This window comes from Diprion similis, chromosome 10 (assembly GCF_021155765.1).
Source record: "Diprion similis isolate iyDipSimi1 chromosome 10, iyDipSimi1.1, whole genome shotgun sequence".
Lineage (NCBI taxonomy): Eukaryota > Metazoa > Arthropoda > Insecta > Hymenoptera > Diprionidae > Diprion > Diprion similis.
This window is the reverse complement of record NC_060114.1, coordinates 13,173,022-13,194,135: the sequence shown is the minus strand read 5'-3', so window position 1 is coordinate 13,194,135 and position 21,114 is coordinate 13,173,022. Positions and strand designations below refer to the sequence as shown.

The window sequence follows — 21,114 nt, the reverse complement described above, 5'->3', positions numbered from 1 at the left end:
TTTTAGCTTTTTCATTTGTCACATTTAACTGATCATGATTCTCTGAAAAAAAGATTTTCCGAGCGCTTCAATGTTACTGTTTTGACTTGTTCGGTGTTTTCTTCTTCTAGTTAATTTATTGTTAAGATTTGGCAGTTATAGTTTGTAAGGAAAATCAGACGGTTAAAATAAGTTCCGGCGAAAGTTTGGAAAGATCAAATCCCCGCATTCATTCACGGAAGATGAATCGTTTCGACAGTCAAAAATGGGCCTCGCATTAATCCGTTGCATATGCTAAAAGAGTTACGCGAGCGATTACGTGACCGAAGAATAGTTTTAGAGTTTCATTTCAGTCCTCGAGCGTCGAGCGTTTACACAATCGTTAAAAATTGACTAAAATTATAATATTTAACGAGCTGCAGCCCGATAGGAAATCGCGCTGCACGCGCTGACCATTAATCGTTCTCAATATCACTTACGTATACGAGGGTTTCATTTCGGAGGATCGCGTTAGTAAAAGCGGGTTTTACTCGCCGAAAGCAAAAGCTGACACTTTCGACTTTGGAAAAAAGAATGCACGCGAGTTCAGAAATGAAACAGTACTTAGAAAAGAAGAATGATTGAACTTTACGTGTGTATGTCATTCGTTCAATTACTTCATCTCATTCACTGCGATTTTCATGGCATTCTTCATTTCTCACGATGACTGGCGCGCATTTCTCGGGTTTAGTCATCGATGACTATTCTCACGAATTCTGATAAGTTCGACGTACCTGCAGCGTGCAGCGATCGAACAAAGTCGACTTCCGGTCAGCGACCGCCGCCCAGGAAATCGAGCCGAACGCATCGAAAACTCGCTTATCACTTTCAGCGGAAGTAGGTCGTGCTCCATTTTGCGACAATTCGCTCGCCTAATAAGAGAGCGAGCCTTTCGACGCAGCACTGATTGCGTGTAACACGCGTAACGCGCAGCTTCAGATTCAAGGCTCGTTTCTTCCTCGGGTCAATTAACTCTCCACGCGGTGTCGAAGCGGTCGTAAACTGTGAAAGGAGCAACAGACCTCGTTTCTTATTCGCACCAAATTTTTTGAGGGACGTCACGCTCTTCGGTGATTTCGAAAACGCGGGGGATAAAAATTTTCACGGTTTTTTAATCGGACAAACGGTGGAGGTCAAAACTACAAGAAAAAAAAGAAAAGGGAGGAAAATCTGTAATGGAAATTGAAAAACTTCGAATATCGTGCAAAAGTAAATTATAATACCATCCTGACATCTTGTATAATTTTATGATTTATTAAATAAAAATATTATATTGCAGGCACGTGAGAATAATTCAAGGTTGAATTTGTGCTTCGAGAATTCCCGAGGAATGATTTGGATCTGGGTTTGGGTCGATTCATTTTTCGTATTCATGCAGCCAAGAAATAAGAAAGCTGCGAAAATCGTTGAGATAACAACCGAGGATCTCGAGGCGGAGGATGGAAAGAAGCCAATCCGTTTTAAAGTCGAGCACTTCTCGGTTTTCTTTTTCTTCATGTTGATATACTTCCGTCACGAGTGAAAGGTTGCAGCTGGCGGATCCGTTGGAGATATTTTAATATGAAATCTCCCGCTTTGTCCGTTGAAAGAATAACTAAATGGACTTGAATAGTGCTTATTAAAAAAAAGGAGCAAGAACGAAAATTGACACAAAAAGGAACAGATAACGGTCTGAGAGGCGAGACGACGACTTTTTCATCCCACGTAAGTGTAAGTAACAGTTAAAGCTTAGACTCCGATTACTTCACCTTGTGGTAAACAGGATTGCGCATAATCTACAGATGTAGGTGGTCATAAAATACTCCTCGGCGATTATTTCTGTCTATATTTTACTGTCAACATCAAGATTGAATGCTCCTCGTCGGATTATACGTGAGTGCAGATTTCGCCCCAGTTTAACACATCATATTTAAATGAGACGACTTATTTCCTGGGTCATTTATCACGTGTCAACAAATCCCATGATTCGGATCGACAAATACAAGTATAACTGCAATGAACATCACTTTTAAGCGAACTTTTTGGTTTTCTTCTGTCACGATCGAGATACATAACTAGCATTCTTGAAGGTCTTGAGGAGGGAATCAAATATTAAAATGCCGAAGAGTGATCGTTTCGCAGTGAATATTGTGCTATGTGTCAATTTAGTTGAGAATGCCAGTAATTATTTGCGACTGTTTGCAACGTGTAATCTCTGGCAGTAAATAATATGTCTAAAGTTTTGATACAAGTAGAGAGGCTGCAAGTTTTACTTTCGATGTGATTGTGAAGCAATGTGGTCCAAAAATATCTCGTGTACATCTCCGCTTGTGTATGCAGTATTCGAAGCACTGACAGTATAATTAAAGGTTCCATGAAATCGCCGAAAGCATCACTAGTTGGCTGACGAAGACTAAGAATCAATATATAAAATCATAAACATCGAGTATCATGAAGCGAAATCAGACATCCCGACATTTCACTCTCTTCTTATGATCAACATTTGCGCTCTGCCGAACGGCTTAGTCTTCGGAGACTTCAGGAAGATTAATCGAAAGCGTCAAATTGCACGGATCGTCACCTCGCGTCCGTCTTGCCTGAAGCTGCGTTTGCGTTCAGGGTACGCGACGTGCCGATTCACGGCGATGAAATTGACCGGCGAGTCGATCGAATTGGGCGAAACCTCCGCAGATTCCCCGAGGCAGAGCAACTCCCGCAATTATAAGCAGACACCGACTGACCTACAGCCGCCGTTGCAAGTGGAACACACCAGTTCCAGCATCGATGCTCGTCGTCTGCGGTAATCTGAGAAGCAAGTTCGATGCTCGGACGCGTCGCGGTTGATGTTTCCTCCAAGTTTTTCCTCGTTCTGAGATTCACGATCTGCTCGTGGATATTCGTGCAAAACTCGAGAAAACTTCCACCGTGAAAATCAGCGTTTCAGTAAGCGTGCCTCAATTGCGACGAACGAGCAACGCCACGAAAGTCGTTGCAACCAGTTTGGCGAAGCGATGATTGCCTCCGATGCGGAAAGAGCACGCACACGCGTGTCTCGCGAAGCGGTTCGTTTCGACAACGATCATGCGCCTAATGGGCGGATTGATGTCTTGCTTAGTTCCGAAATACGAGGACTGGGTTCCAGGCTACATCTTCAACGTTTCGACGAGTCACGGAGCGAAGTTGAGTTTCTCGTCGAGAAAGGCGCGTGCCTGAAATGGACTTTGATGGAAGCAGCATTAATTTGACGTATTCATTTTTTAATGTTTCTATTTAGCCAACGGTGAATACGACGAACTTTAAAAGCTTGTCCATTTCCTGACTCGCGTATATTGAACGTCGCGTCCTTTTTACAATTCACGAATGAAGAACTAACGACGCACCCTAAATGACAAATGACAGTCGGTAAGCAATCAATCCATCAGACTCGATTAGTAATCAATTGCGAGTGATGATAACGGTTATTTAAAATCAGTCCCTGACATGGAATCAGTGCATATAACTTATCATTAATGTCTGATAAATGATCAACGACGAGAGACCAAAGAAAGGTAAAATTTCCATTGTTTCACGTCGGCATTAACCATCGTACTACGATGTCTGGCAACATCCGGTTACTCGAACTTGGAGACCATTGACGACAAGTTCCTCCTCTATCGAGCATCCGGTGGCGAATTTGCACAGATTGATAAACTTGAATACTGATAAAATAACGTCGATGTGGGGTACGTGAAAGTTGATATCAGGGCCCAACGAAGCTCCGAGGTAAGAGAGGCGTTACAAATAGGTGGGTGGAACGGTAATCGGAAGGTATTCGTAACGCGAATGCTGATAAATTGTAGCGGCGCAACTAATTAGCAAGGATCTGGTTCGCATGCAAATGAACATTCGTAGGACCGTTAGTCGCACCTTTGGCAGCATGGCTTTCGTTGGATGAATTCCAGGATTCGCCCGACTCGGTTCACTCTCAAGTCGAATTCCATTATTCCGCTTTGCTGTTCTCCGTGGCTTTACTGCTTCAATTCCGTTCGTTCCTGCAATTCTCCGTCTTTTCGTACCATGATCCTTTGCTCTCAAACTCCGAGATCCACGTCTGAACTTCAAGCTCTCGACTGATTAAGCGGTGTGTGGAAATAGACGCCGTGAACTTCACGGTTACACACGAAACCGCTACTTTCATTCTCTTCCCAAAGTCTCCTTTATTAGTCTCACTTTACCTTTGTATTTTTTTACTAACTTTTTTCTGCAGCAGGAACGGATCGTCAAATGTTATCGATCTCATACGATAGGCGAACTTATAATAAATTTACTACTGATAACCTGTGAATATCTATTATCTGAGTCATTCTGCACCGGAAACCGAGCATAAACGAACCGTCGGTGTAATTACGGTACGTGAATTATTTTTCACCGTCGAGAAACGACTTTCTACAATCATCGTACGGTTTAACTTGAGTGCAATCCATTATTCCGCAGTTTTTTCGGATTATTCCGGTTAGCTTCCTGCCTTCTTCCAAAGTTATGCATTCCAATTAACTTCACTTTTTTACTTTGTTCTACCCAAGTGAATTATAAAGACGACAAAACGAAATATTCTCGTAGCTCTCAAGTGATATCATGCAATCAAAGAATAAAACGACGATATCTAAAAGAAATAAAAATAGTGTAGACTTACCATAGGATGACTGATTCTCGAACAATCTTTCCTTGCTTCTCGACTGAATTTGGCATTCCATCTCCTTCAGACGAGAGTGAAGACTTCTGGAGTGAAGAAACAGGAGCATCGTACTCAACACTGCGATCAGGGCTACGAGCTCGATGGTTCTGCAATACCAAAATTAAATTTTGTTTTTCGTTAATCGTAATAGCTGCCCACAAGCTTAATTCATCAATTAACATATCACTTTTTTTAATTTATTCACATCAGCCAAGAATTGTACTCTGATTCTATGAAGTCCCGGACGAGATTGTTACACGCAAAATTTGCGCTCGAGAGTTCGATTGATTAGAGAAGAATATTTTTTGTCTCGCCGATTCTCGTGATTTGAGAATCCAATGAATTGAATTAGTTTCATCGGTCTTCTCAAAATGATTAACTCTTTTCCGTTTCGTTTCGCGAATTCACATCAATTCAATCACCAGTTCTAACCATAAATATAATAACGAATTGCAAGAGAATTGAACGCTGATTCTCATGAAATTGTCGAAACGACAATGAGACGAGAACATTTAAATCGCGGTTTGAAAACAATATAATATAGTTGATATTGCGTCACGTTCTAACAATTTAATATGTGTGCCGAGGGCGTTGAAAAGCCGGGGCATCACGCTGCAATCATTCGCTCCTACCGCGTTACACTTATACAAATGTAACGACTTCGAAGTGGTTTATTTTTAATTACGTGAAGCGATGTCCACACTACAATACGCGCAGAGAATATATGCATGAACGCGGCTCTTTTAAAAGAACAATTTTTACAAGTGACCTGTTTCCGCCAGAGTTGAAAACCGTCTTGTTCAATCCGCGTGACTCACTGTCCCGTCGTCAAGATCATTACGCGTTGTTTGTTTAAATACCTGAGCCCGTTTCGCCATCAGATGCGTGAACAAAAATAGGAAAAGAAAACGAGATGCAAAAGACTCTGCCTGCAATTTGATTTTCACGAGAAAAACAGGTCTCAGAAAAAATGTCATCTTCATGAGCACTGGAATTACGACCGTTTCTCTGCTAGTGCGTATAGATAATATTTTCGACCTTGTTAAATCACAACATTTGTGCAGACTATGTCCACCATGGGTCGGGTGCAGAAGCGTCAAATATAAACATTCGTCTACATGAGTGAATGTCGTGAAGGCTAAGCTAATTTCACGGTCTACAATTCTGTCCATGAGAGAGTAAATGTTCTCAAGAAATAGTTACAATTAAACCCTCGACGTTAAATCACACCTTTGATCATCCTTGATAATGAAATTTCTCAATTGCTCCTCCTTGCAAGCTCGCTAGATCTTGCAATCAACGGGACCAAGTCTCAATTCAATTATTTTCTTTGGCTGCAAATTATAGCAGCAATTTTCGTTTTTGCCTTCAATGTCTCTCATCTGAAGAACTCTGTTCTCAGGCGAAGATGGCTAGAGATAACAACAGGCGAACAGAGTGAAAGACAAGGTTGTCGGTTTGTCGAAAAATCGGTGTCGCGTAGCTGTAAAGCTAATAGAACGGAGTTCAAGGAATAGCCGAACGATGTTTACATCAGGATCCTCTGATTGTGCGAGCCGTGCACGACTTGTCGCCAACCAAAACCAATCCGTTTGAAAGACCGGGTGTTTGAAGTGAGCGATAGAAGCGGATAGCGAGAGGCGAAAGGCGAGGCTTCGAAAAGAGCCGAGAAGCCGCTTTCGTACATTTCTCCTCAGTGATTCTGAGACGAGTAAGTAATTTTCTGGACGAGTCGGTTACGTTGGCAACGAAGAATCGAACCGCAGCGCCACCGCCGGTCGGCTACGAAACAGGCTCCAATTTTATTAAGGGGGTATTTTCTAAGTGAGATTAGAAAGAAATAAAAAACATTTTAACCGTCCATCTTTTTACAAGACCTTTATTGACGTTTCAAGAATACAAGAAAAATTTATCAAGTAAAAAAAAAAGAAAAATCAAAAATACGAAAGGTCGGTAAAGTGGGGAGTACAGAAAAAAGGGCGCGTCCTGGTCGACATGTTTTTGACTTTTGTAGTGTTCCGAAATGGAAAATCCAAAGAAATTCTTTCTTAGTAAAGACGTCTCAATATTCCGGAGCACGGAAAAAAAACAAAAAAACAATTTCGATTTCGGGAAGGGTGTTTAAAATTTTTTATTTTCTCAAAAAATAATATCGAACGGAACGAACCATTGTCCATTAGTGACCGTGATTATTTTTTACAAAGTTCGTGATGAAAGGGCATAAACGGCAGTACTTATGACATTTTATAGTTAATTGATCCATTTTTTTAACTTTATGCGAGGTTAACGGTCGTGTAAGGCACATACGTCCTTATACCATTACACATGCGGTATATTACTCAAAAGGAACCGAGAGAATAATATAGTCAGTTTTTACCGACCGAGTAAACTGTCAGTCTTTTTTACTAAAGAACCTCCGGTTTAGTCGCATTCTTTCAAGCATCGTCTCACCACTCTCTATATGATCACTATATTCAACGGCCATGGATTATGTTATGTTTGCAAAGATTAAGCCTGTTTTTCGTCCTGCCGTCGGTGGCGCTGTGGGCTGATTCTGCATTGCCAACGTAACCGACTTGCCGGTAAAATTAGGTAAACTTCTCAGAATCAATGCGGACAAGTGTACCTTTCGCATTTGCCTTCCTGCTGGCTGCATCAAGAGTAATCGGATCACGTCCGCGTTCCAAATTTCGGGAGATTACTCCGTAAACCGATCCGTGAAAGTGAGCCAAATAAGGTCCCGGGAAAGTCCCGAGGGCAACAACCTGGGCTACCGTTTTCCCCGTACCTTTGAGAAATCGGCCAAAAGATTATAAGGATTCATTTTTTCGTCGTAGGGTTTCACTCGATGTTCAAACTCACGATGGCTTTGAGATCTGGTCAAATTCACAAGATATAGGAGCGAGTGATTTTTTCTCGCTCGGCAAGGATGCCAAGAATAGATGGAGCTGAATTTTTTAACAACATTCACTTGACGCCTGATGAAAATTTTTGAAAGCCAATTGATCCCTTGAAAATCGATCCACTGTTTGAAAATTGTGTCAATACGGCGTTGTTTGTAAAATAAGACAAAGTCAACTACAAGATGTAGACACTGGAGCTATTCGGTCACAATTTCCAAGTGTGTTGCATGTGTTTAATCAGCAGGCTTCGCTCGACGCGTAGAACGCATTGAAAGCAAGAGAACAAAGAGAAAAAGGAAAACGAAACGTTGGAGAAACGTTTCTACAAATGGAAAAAGAATTTACAAATCCGTTAGCATTTGTCCAAGACTCGAATTACGCTCATTCTCAATGTTTCTCAATCGCGATTGCAGATTTAATTCCGTATTCATCGATGGATGATGCATGACTTGCAAATGTCTCGTCGGTTTTAAGCGCCCGGGATCAGCAGCCGTGAAGTCATATTTGAAAATCCTTTTTCAGACTTCCTTTAAAATTTTTAGACAGCGGTTTTAATATTCCCGAGACGAGAAACTTTGAGAATCTCCGAGTTTCCGTGACTTCAATGTCGTCCACCTCGTCATTCCCGCAGCGTTTAGAGAACCAGCAACCGTTACAATCGCGACGTGCGACTCATCCGAGCGACGAAAATTCTGCCTTCAAATCTCGTTCACAAAGTTACCAGTTCTATTCCAACATCCATCTCGGTCCATCACAAAACGAATTATTGTTAGAGAAACGGAGCGGTTATTCACGATTATCATCTCAGATGGGATACAATTTTCGGAAGGGAAAGAAACGATTCACGTTCGCGGCATAGCGAATTTCATAACAACCGTTTGAAGCAGAAGAAAATCATTGTTTCAATTAGGCGCGTTCTTAAATCCTTCTTTTTTAGTTCAATATCAGCTGTAATGCTTCACTCGTGGTGAACAGAAAAAATAAAACAATTATTCAGCACGTACTAAACTAGCTGGCGATTGAAAATAAGTAGATACAATTAAACGAACCTTCGACCATTAAATTCACTTCGTTTTTATTCAAATACTCAGTATTGCTCGGTTCTGTTTGCGTACCGTTTCGAGTTCGATGGTTATTTCGTGGTGTTTTTCATTCTTCAAAAACGATCCGATATTCCGTTCGATATGCAAACCGTAAAATTTACCTGAACCTGAATCGATTCTGCATTCTTTCACTTACAAGGCTATAGACATTTCTCATAAAAATTCTCAGTATGTGTTTAGTTTATTACCGTACACGTAAAAACAAAGATGAACAATTGGATAAACAGTAACGTCGAGACACACATATGTGGTCAAAGGAGGGGAGGGAGATAATCTACAAACACAGACGAGAAACGGGAGCAGCGGGAACGCAGATATTTGAATAATTCAATGAAAAAGGAAAGGAATCGTTGCGACAGACTCACCTCTTGGGAATTGCCAGCCTCCGCTGCCTCGACGTTTTATCCTTCCTGATCATATTTTTGTAACGTCTCGATGCACTTCTCAAACTTCACCTTCTTCAGTTCCAGTATTTTTTCCCAAACAGGATAAAGTTATTGATCACGTTTTCTCGATTAATCTGACTCTGACAATCAAAATGACTAAAAATTAACGACTTGTTATCCTAATTTTTATGCAATCTGTTCTGGTATTAATGCAATGAATATTATGACTATCAAAGATTTATCTGATACGTTATTCATCTCGAGTTCGATGGATGTTTCTTTCTTCTTTTTTTTTTTTTTTTTGTTCAATTTTTAGTCAAGTAAAAATACGTACACAATTGAATAATTTTTTAATTGTGTTTTTTTTTCTCGAATTTATAAATTTTATTTCAAAGTACGATTAATTGATTTAATTTTCCTCCCCTCGAAAAATCCTTTTTTCATTCAACTTGTAAGTCACACAGAATTATAACCGAATAGCTACTTAATTTTCGCAAAGTGGAGAAATTTATTGAAAAAAAAATTCCACCTGGAACTAAGAAAAATTGTAGACTAAGATTACCGGCCAGAAATTATTCGTCCGATTTTAAAATTGCGCGGAATTGATGCTTTTCACGGACTCGGATCGTCGAGCGGAAGATCCACGTTCAACTGACGGGATCCGAAAGTCAACGCTGACGAACCTAACATGACAAACAAATGGACTCGATGCAGAAGTCGAGTGCTGCTTGCGATACGTTATTGTAATAATAACAGAGCAAAATCTTTTTCACAATTTGCACGGTTTGGTTGCACGTTTAAAAAACCGAATTTGGAACTTTGACTGATGCTTTCAGCCAAATAAAATAACTAAATATCAATTGGATAAACTGACTTTTGCACAAGTCACAATAAGTTAAAAAAATACGTTCAAAAATACTGATCGATGCGTATCTAAATGTTTTATTGTATCTTTCGCCAAATCAAAAAAAAAAATATGCTACGATTTTTTGCTACCTTGTAATGGTGAAATTGCACGGACGTGCAACGATTATGCTTTTAATTTTTACCTTTCCCGTTATTGATAGCGTTGATTATTTTTATTTTGTGTGTTTTCAGCCTGTCACCAGCTCTTCTCCTCACACTTCAAGCAATTGAAAATGTAATTTCAAGATTTTTTCACAATCATTTGTATTCATTCCTGCTTGTACCGCTAAATAATTAATCAAGCACTGAATCTATGGATTTGTAAATCCAGAATCGATTCAAGATACAATTGCTGTAGAGATCGTTCTACTGAAAACTAATGAATAGAATCTCTGTATCTTTGATGTATCTTTGATATTCACTTCGATATGCGCATGCGTTCAAGTACCTCAAATATTATCGCTTACTTTAGAAATAACAATGATTTATATTTCTGTTTACTCCTTTTCACACAACTGCAGCACCTTTTCATTCCAAGTCTATTTTTATTGTCAGCGGTGTAATTCTCCCTGTAGTTTTTTTTTTTTTCTTTCTTTCTTTCTTATGTTCTTTACTTCTTTTCGCGCGAATTTGCGCACGTCGCTGAAACCGATTGCACACATACTTATGGTCAATATTGAATCGATTGAACCGTTGCAAACATCATTTCTGCAAGTCGTTGCATCTCTGTTTTCCTTTCTTTATTCGCCGTCTCATTTTCTCGTTTTTATTGTTGTTTTCGTTCTTCTTTACATTTATTTGTCCACTTGCAGAACGCACATTTTGCTGACGAAGGTCGAGTAAATACTAATTGCAGGAAATTATGCATATTAATATAAAATGATAATCAGGCTTATCAATAGGGGAAAATTTTGTAAGCTTATCTCAGTGGCGGTTAAATTTTTACTTTCGGAATTAAAGAATTATTTTTTTTAATTTTCAGGATTACGAAGGATAAGGGCACCGAATATTTGCGGGATTAACATTTGGGTATTGACAGTGTAACAATTCGAAGTCGCACAGTTATTCGTAATTTGTACTATTTCAAACTATAGAGAAAAAAAAGAAAGAATAATTATAGACAAACGAACAAACTAAATTAACTGTTCATTAAATATTTTCCATTTTTATTTCAAGATTTAGCTGATCCTGATGCTTTTTTTTTTTTTTTTTGTTCACCTTTCTTAAAACACTGCTCAACTTGTTTTATCTATTTGGTTTATTCCCGATTTCATTATCATCATCTTATTTTAAAGATGTGAGTGTTTTTTTTCTGTTTTGTCTAGTTTGTTTTTGGGACGACAAGTTTAGTCAGTGTAAATGCAAATGGGAAATAAGCAATAAAACAGAACAATAGATTGTTTTTTTCATATCGAAGACGAGGGTGAAAAATATTTACTATTTACAATTTAGAATGTGTAAGCAAATTTGTTGTGGCTAACGCCCGCAACATCAAGCACACTCGCAACTATAATGAAATGAAAATAATTGTCTTCTCCGTAGAGTTTATTCCGTTAGAAAAAAACCAAAATTTGGCATTTTGATAAGTCATACACAGTGAAAACGTAAATAATTATTTTATCGTCTTTATGTTCACTGAAATGTTTTTTTTTTTTATGTGTATTTACACTGAGGGGTAAACGAAATACAGAAGACAAACGGTGAAAGGTAACAACGTTTTTCCTCAAAATGTTTAATATCCTGAAGTATTCAGTTGAATAAACTACGATGCTGAAGATGAAACAGCACAAGTATTATTTCAATGCTTCATCGCGCTGATAAATGAAAATATTGAATTTACGGCGGCAACGTGTTTCTTGGTCTCGTTTCATTACAAAAATGAAGAGATTATGCTGAGCAATTGATTGCTAGCTAAGAATTCGTGGTTTTTGTGTCATTTTATTCGGCCATTACACTAAATGTCGAAATTATTTTCCGAATCGATAGCTGCTCAGCGAATGTTGTCAGGATATCGTTGAAAAGTCGATTCCAGTTATGTAAATTCTAGAATCCACAATTTTTTATCACTAGAATGCGTAAGAAATCGAAGAATTGAAGAGGAAAATTACTAAAGACTGTTAGTGCTATTCTTTCAAAAATAGTTCTCACGTATTAAATATATTACATATATATAAAAAATGGTTTTTCTCGTTTTCTTTTCGATTCTTGGTTGCAGGCACTTTCGGTTTTTTTCAATTATCCTCTGCACTTATCAAAACTATGTCAACACCTTCGAGGATCCAAGGAAAGAGAGTCAGAAGTCTGCGTTAAAACTAATAATGAAAAATAGTAAATGGATGGGAGAAAAAACGGTAAATAAACGTCATGGAACTGAGTTTAGAATTTTTCCATTCCTTACTCGGACAACTTAAGCAACGTTAGTGTTGATCACTTTTTGCTGACGACTGATTCATTTCACTGCGGGCTACGTAACAGAATTACCAACGCATTTAATATACATATACATTACAAGTAACATGACACATCTTGCGACGAGCAATATGATTAATAATATACATCAAATAATGTTAATAACGACGGTTTTGCAGACGTTCGTTCTTTTATTTCGCTACACTTTTTTTCTGGTATTGGGATTGTTACTCTGCAATCTGACATCTCGCGGGAAAAAATCAAACTAATGCAACCAAGCTGATAGAATAATAGAACTAATATATTATTGATTACGATTAATTAATTTACTGTGACATGAGTGATTTGAAAGCCCGAAAATTACGATTTGCCTTCATTGAAATGAAAAACTTAGGTTAGGTGGTGACAAAATGGCGCCGACAACCAGGCTCTGACGTCATGAGTAAATTTTCCAATACTTGAATCGTTTTTTTGGGCAACGTAAAAACGAGGGAATTAGTTCAACGGTCTTTTTTTCTCTGACAGAGAACCGAGAACGATGATTCAGATATATACAATGTGTATATATATTTTATATGTGTGTTGTGTGTGTGGATTTTATTTTTTTTTTTAAATCAACAGCTTATTGTCACGGAATTGTGACAGGTTAATCACAATGTGGTCAAGAATTGAATCGATCAGACAGAAACAATGTGTAAAATTCAACATATTTTTGTTATGCCATACCGCGACTTAATGTTTTTTAGAAAATCGAACAATGTCGTCAACTGATTATATAATATTACATATTGTCTAGCACAATCTACACGAACTACATATTCCGATTCATAGAAAGAAAGAACGTATTTAAATCGATAGGAATTTTCCGTTGCTTCTAAGTAGATTCCTCTCTAATCGGATAACCAATTTGAATTTGATTCGAGCTGACGACAAACAATTTTATCGTTCGCACTTCACATAATTCTGATCGATTTAAACGACGGGTGACGTCGTAGCGAAAAGGGGTTTGAGTCTCGAATGAAATGTCGGTAAGTGTCGGTAATAGGAATCTGTATCCATAACCGCGATACAGCCGACTTAAATGACACGAAAGTTCAGAACTGACTTCGGTCGTTTATCACCGAATGCATAATCAAGGATGAAAAATCATAAGCAGAATATTATGAAACAAAGCATATACAAAGGAAAGAAAAAAGAAAAGGAAAAAGTAAATTTAGCATGGAAGAGAGAAATTCATTTGAACGGAAAAGAGGTAATTTGCCCATCTTTATCCCGGTCACGGATAAGACTATAACTTACAATTAGAAGTCTGCTGGAAAAGAGCTTGAAGGATGATTAGAAAGCCAAGGACGTGTCGACGGAAATTTCTGCAGGCATTTGGGATGCTTGCGGTGTTCACGAACATTTATATTATACAGGTATAACACGCCATTAGCTTTGTCGCATATAGATATTTTTATGTCCGCCTTTAGACAGATTAAGCGCTACAGTTTGCGGTCATCGAAACTCTCCCAGAGGTCATTCAAAGTTCGGAGAAAGTTTGCCGCCGCCGAACTAAAGAGAAGAGGGCGTTCGAAAGAAGAAAGAAATTTATCGCCGGCGATAGTTTCATTTTTTACAATTCTCCTCTCTTCGTTTTATTGGAGATTTTATGGGCCGATATATAATAATTCTGTGTTTGGGGTATAAACAATTTTTGGAATCCAGTGGTTATTAGGATTATTACAATTTTTGTTATTTGAAAAAATATGTATATATGATGATGATGATTATGATCGTCATATGAGATCTGCAAAATTGCTTATACAATAAATTAGCACTTTTGACAATCAAGAAGTTTCGTTAGTTAAAAATTGATACTTTTGATTAATTTTTTTACAAGACTATCTCGTATATCAAGTATTTAAATAATTATTGCATTCGTATAAGGTACAAAGACGTTGAATAATAAACAAAAACTAACATATCGATGCTTCGTTTCAAATTGCTTGAAAATGGTAAAAATCTGGTAGATTCGTTTGAATTCACGCTACGATGATTTATTTTATTCAGAATACTATTTCCCAAAAATTTGATAAAAACATTTTTTTTTTCCACAATCAGGCAAATTAATAAATTTCAAGATTAAATTGACGATTCAAGAAAACGAAAAACCCGTTTCAGTGACTTTGTAGAAAACAATCCCCAAAGTATCTCCAAACGATTAAAATTTCTTGACCATTTCAGCTGAAAAAAAAAATCATCGGACAAACGTTAAATTCCGAGTGCTTTACACGAACAGACTTCTGCTCTTCAAGGTATCGCCAATTTGCCATTTAATTTGCGGATGCGATTCAGGAAGAGAAAAAAATAATGGAAGCCTTCCGGGGGTCGTTGAAAAAGTTTTTTTTCTTTTTTTATGCTGAGATAAATCTGCCTCGATCGGATACGTTCTTTGCGAAAACAATCGAACGGTCCACTCTTGCGCAAGTTTTGCACATGCACATCCTACAAGTGTGAAACAAGAGAGCGTGCAGTACTTTCTCGGAACTTCCGGTTCTCCGTTACAGCTGTCTCAAAGAGTTGCTTCGAATTCGAAAGGCGGTGATCAAAATCACGCGAGAGATCGAGGTCAGTCGTTGGTCAAAACGCAGGAAACAATCGCGTGCAGCCGACAAGCGTCCATTTTTTTTTCTTTTTTTTTTTTTCTTACACTTAGTCTTTTTCTTTTCTGTCTTCGCCAGATTGGAATTCACGAATCGGCTCTTATCACTCTTCAAGAGCAGCTTTAATTTCACCTCTGGATGTGAAAAAAAATTAGACATCTATCACAATAAATAACTGTACCAATTTCGCAGATATTGAAGCCTGATTATGTTCGTATTTTTTTATACTTCGCAAAATTTCAATCTCACTGTTTATGCGTGAATTATTATTGTTTTAATGATTTGGTTTTTTCCTTTAATTTCACTAATTCCTACAATATTTTTCTTCTTGTTGCTACAACTGTCGAAAAAAAAGAAATGCTTAAGACAAAATAAGACATTGTTATGTCAATTTTTTTTTCTTCTATTTGTCCTGTTCGTCTCGACGGTATGTCAGGTGCAATGTCCAGTCTAAACAATTTTTTAATGAAAACCTGAACATCGAATGTGCTACTGCACTGCAGATTGATCAAGTTTAATTGGGTTAAAACGATACTCTCTAAAGAGAGTGGATTTGGATTAATCAAATACAAAAAGTCATGGAATTTGCAAGGAAATACGAGTAGCTCGGGTAACAAACGAATATTTGGACGTGATGTGAATTTTTCTATCTTTATTTAATGAAAAATTTGTAGCGTTAATTCGATTTCAATAAATCTTAGCTAATTTAACCTGTGAATGAATCGTATTTTACAAATCGCCTGAAATCGAAGTTTTTCTTTAGCACCTAAGTTGACCGAAAGAATCACCAATTCAAAGTCAATTTATTGTTGCATAATATAATAAACTAATACTTTATATATGATCATAATTTACGGGTTTCAAATGTTTCATACACCAAGGGAATAGTTTTTTGATCAAAGTTATGAGAACTTGATGGTTCCTACAGTTTTTATCAGGAATAAGAATGTCGGTGAGCAGATTTCTATAACCCTACGGGTGATTAACTGAAAGTGCAGATCTGCTTTTGTTATACTTATACAAACTTTCAGAACAACTTTCACACTGCAGTTTGCACTTGAGACATGGTCGTTAATCACGTCTTACGGCTTACTGAGATCAAATTAACGCCACGCCCATTTCAAAAAATTTTGTGCAAGGTATATCTAGTTTTTCAATCTGTGCAATTTATACAAAATAATTTATGTAAAATATTTAAATCTTATTGATATGTCTTAGTTAGATGTTTCCAATGAAAAGTGGCTAAAACTACCAAATTATTCTTCCGGCATTTGAAATATAGCATTAAAAAAATTCACGAAACTTGCACATTTTATTGGCTAATTGGAACGAATTATATTTTAGTGTGTAGAATAGGTATTATATTGGTGTGTGTGTGTCTGTGAGAAGGGTTCGATTTGTTTCAAACACGCGATCCGCCCACGCCTGTTAAAAGTAAAAGCACGCAAGGATCGGAAAGATCACGATGAAATTAAACATGTCTGCGGGAAAAAGAAGAGAATAAACTACGCGTGGCTGTAATAAAATTTGAATAAAACCTCAAATACCGTGTATTCGTGTATATAAATAACTCGCTTACGGAATTTCAAGTCTTTTTTTAATCGTGATACATACAATACCCGGAGGGGAATTGTCTCTAGAATGAATTAGCAAATAATAAATTTTATTAAACTCAGCGAATGACGTTTTTTTTTTTTTTTTTAAAGCAAAGCAATTTAGTAATAATTTATCAAGTTCCGGATGTAAAGATTGCATATTTTTTCTGCCATTCAATAGAATTCTATTATTTTATACTTCTATGACTGATTCCTTGTATATGCTTGTAGCAGTCATTTGAAAAACGTAAAAACTGAATATAAATATGCAGTGTGTTTTATTGAATAAGGATTTGTATATAAAAAAGGCTAAGTCGATATCCTGCTGTCATTCAAATCAAATGAACTGAAACATAAGAGCCGAAGAAAGAAGAATCGAAATCCGTAAAACACGGAAATTTTGCATATGCATCAATTAAATACCCAGATCGAAATAATCAAGTATAACGCATCAATTGGAGAAAGTAAAAAACTTCCAATAATTACCGTAAAGTAAAGCTATAAAAAAATCAGGCCTTTTTCTTAAAGGTTTCCCAATAAAATCCTGCATAATCCTGATACAGTCTCGTTAAGTTATTCACGTGACTTTGGAAACTCTTTAAATTGCGGTACGAAATATAAACCGCGATGATCATAATTCCACGCTGACTCATTGTCAGTTTGATGACCGAAGCATTAACACTTGTAATATCAGTGAAAATATAATATGAACAGGAATTTACACATGAAGAGGAGGTCGGGGGAGGGGGGGGGGGGGGGGGGGGGGAGTTCCACCGATGTTCCCGATTAATATTACAAATTACTTTCGATGAACCCCATCGTCATCAATAGCGAAGAATGCGAGGGGTTGAATTACATGTGCAGGTGTTGCAAATATTTGCGAATATGTGCAGGGCGGACGATGAAGTAGCGTGTGCAAAGAAAAAAAAAAAAAAAAAATGCGAAGGGGAGGAAACAAGCAGAAACACATGTTTCCAAATACTTACAGTTATTTCGCATTTCGAATCCAATGACGCTTGTAAAAATGCAGACCGAGCTGTTTTTTCAGGCCTCAATTTGCTCGAACGTGTCGGCAGCTGCAGCGAAATGCACACAGCACGCATGCATGCCATTCTATTACATCTCGAATGACACGCTGTCCAACTTGCAGGTGTAACAAGACCCCACGTAGCTTGTAATATCGTCTCGGTTTTGCCAAGCGAGAAATACAGCTGAGACAGAGAATTTGCAATGCAGTGTCCAATTTCTGATGTGAGGACAACAACTTTTCATTTTCACTACAACTCAATTATACACTGAGAACTACTGACGACGGAATTATCCGTCACCGGCTATAGTTCAATGCGCATGCGCCACGATCCGAGGGTAGTTATTTACCAGGGTGACCAACCGTCATGAACGTAACCTCAAAATTTTTTTACGTTCCATACATCGCGGTGAATTGTCGTATAAATTTGGGACAGTTGGTCAACCTGGCTAAGATATGCTCTCGGATTGTCGCGTATGCGCGTTAAATTATAGCAGAGGACAGACTATTATTGTTGCTAGCAATTCACACTGTGTACTAGATATTGTGTTATTAACCCGAATGCTATGTACACAAGAAAAAAAATATTTTGTGATACAACTATTATCTTTTTCTGATCGTTGGCAGAGTTAGCGGTAAATCTGAATCCCGAATTGCGATGGATTATGGAACAGCTTCGGCAGCCATCTTGTTTTGATGGTTTATATGGAAAAACATTGAAATCGGGTGTCCATATTGGCTTGAAATGGCTTTGAAATTGAATTGAAGACACATTTGTTGAAACTCAGAAGTATTCCGTAGTTTCTTGATTGGAAATCTTACAGATTGAATTCAATTTCTCGAATTTCGTACATTCAGTGATGATGACTTATACATATTGAAGATGAAAGCTAAGTGAAACGTCTTCATTATGACGTTCGGGCTTTATGAAACCATGTATAAATAACACAATTTTTTCCCTCTTGAACAATATACCGTTGCCACAAAATGAATCATTTTCTATTTTCTATTTTCACTTACATAATAAATTGAAATCAACCAAGCTACGAAGTTAAAAACTTTAGTAACTTTGCTAAAGAATTTACAATTGATGATATCCAATTGCTGATGATCGATGAAATGAAAATTATTTTCAGAAATCGTAGGCCTTCGTTAATACTTCTATTTTTCAATTTCTCTAAGAAAATCAATTGAAAAAGATGGTTGACGAAAATCACATCGTAATAAAAGGGCATAAGTGTGAACCGCGGATATGTTTGAGGCTTGAGAAGAAACAGGAAGTGAAATTTTTACAGGTGTTCGAACTCGGCTCTCGCGCGAAGTGATTTGTTGAAAAAAATGTATGAATAAATTTTATTTACAAACATAGGTATGAAGCACTGCAGTGAAGCAAAAGTTCGCTCACATTATTTTCTTTTTTTCATCATGGATATAATTTACACGAAAGTTAAACGCCCATTTTTATGCCACACATGTGGAAAATATAATTTATTCGAGTGTGAGATGCAATTTGATAGTCTTGAATGAAATCGTCATATTAAATCAACGTATTTTGAGTCGATCGGTATTATTGAAATCAAAAGAAATTGATAAACCGATTATACGTTTATTTCCTTCTCGACGTTTTCTTTCTACTACAGATTCAAGCGCGTTTCTCTATCTTCTTTATTACTATTTACCCATTTAAGCATGTTTTGCTTTCTAATAATTTATTATCCTGTCAAGCTACATCGATGAACCGTGATTCAAGCTTCTCGGGAACACAAACTTGAAACATAACAACAACGAAATACAAAAAAATTAAAAATAACATTACAATTAACAGATTTATACGCATTAAGGGGTTACATATACCTGGCCAGGTAAAGAAGATTGATTCTTCAAAAAAGCTGCACATTCGAAAGTATTATCCTTTGAGTGTCTGTCCTGAAAATTGCATAAAGAAATTCGCAGTAATGCCGAAACTATGCCGTTTTGTAGTCATTGGCACAGCAAAAAAAAAAAGATCTGATATAAAAGCTTCGACATCTCAGGAAGACCTGTCATATGGCCAAGGATTCGACGATTTCATGTAAATTTGAAATAAACCAGTTATTTCAGTGTTACTGTAAACTGACTCAAAACTTTTGCCACTTTTTTCTCGAAACAGTGTTTTCATAATCGGTACCAGAAATATCTCCGCGACTACTTGACCGATCGGGCTCTATTTTGCGCGGTTATGTTTCACATAGTAACGCACTAGCACTTGTCGAACCGTTTTTTTCGATACCTGGCACAGTGGCATATTTTTTTTTTTTTTTTTTCTTTTCATCACAATTTTGAAGCAAAAAAATCATCTGTTTTATTACAGAAACTGCTAAAAATTTTTAAAGAATTTTTCATATTCCGGCTCGATAACTACTTGGAAAAAAAAAAAATTTCTTCGGAACAAAAATGGCGGAGGTGCGTCTGGTACCGCAAAAGCTATGAACAAAAACACGTCCCGGGAAAACGACTGTAACATTTTTACCGTTTGAAATTTTTCAACAAAATTTTTACAGAATATAGTAAAAATGTTATAGCTTAAAATATATATAATGGTTGTTTAATAAATTTCAGTTTTATAAAAGAAAAAAATTCTTACACATAAGCCTAGCTTTAGCCGTCCCAGGGATGCGTAACCCGTTTATGAAATTTTTGTTATATAATGATTCAAAATTATACTGCAGTTTTGTTTCTAGAATCGTAGTATTTACAGACATTGAATATTGACATGTTCGGACGGCGTGATCTAAGAATTCTAGAAAGATGAGAGAACAACTCTGAGAAACGATTTCTCGTGTATTTTCAGGAGAATACAGTAAAAATAATAAAACGTCATTCAACAATTCAATTATTTGTACATCGCGATCTGTATTAACCCTAAGGTTAAAAATGAAAAATGAAAAATTAGTCCGGTCAACACTTTTGTTACAATTCGTTTGAAATTTGTCTTGAAAAGTTTCTTAGCAAAAGTAAAATCGTTTTTTTAATCCACATATTTTGAAAATTTACACGGACTTCATTTGAATATTATATATACACATAATGAATAAATATAAACCGTTTGAAAATTTTCCAACTGATATACAGATTGCTGTAAAAATTCAGTGTAATATTGACGATTGAAAGTGTTTTCCGATTATCCAGAGAAATTCCATATTTTTATATAATACATCAAAGATTATTGTTGAAATCTACTCTGACAGTCGGATGATAACCACATCCACAAATTACGTCACGATTGCGTCGTTCTATTTATACAATATCCATCATATCTTAAACGCTGAGCATATTTCGTGCGCTTTATCTGAAACAGTGATTCAGAAAGTGAACAATAATGCGTCTACAATCATCATCAATAACCTTCAATAAACACGTAAATCGACTGTTCATAGTTCCAAAGTTCAA

General features: G+C 37.0%; 1 protein-coding gene across 2 annotated transcripts in view; it reads right to left on the bottom strand.

Annotated features, from left to right (window-relative positions):
* The window catches only part of LOC124411510 (heparan sulfate 2-O-sulfotransferase pipe-like), a 49,098-nt gene extending 39,865 nt beyond the window's left edge, over nucleotides 1–9,233 (bottom strand). The window contains exon 1 of one of the 2 annotated variants that reach the window (XM_046890660.1): nucleotides 9,083–9,233. In XM_046890660.1, the coding sequence (XP_046746616.1) occupies nucleotides 9,083–9,135 (53 nt within the window). In that variant the 5' untranslated portion in view covers nucleotides 9,136–9,233. Of the gene's footprint in view, nucleotides 1–6,077; nucleotides 6,265–9,082 lie in introns of those variants that run through there. The other variant, XM_046890661.1, reaches the window with a different exon arrangement.
* Nucleotides 9,234–21,114: the final 11,881 nt, after the last annotated feature.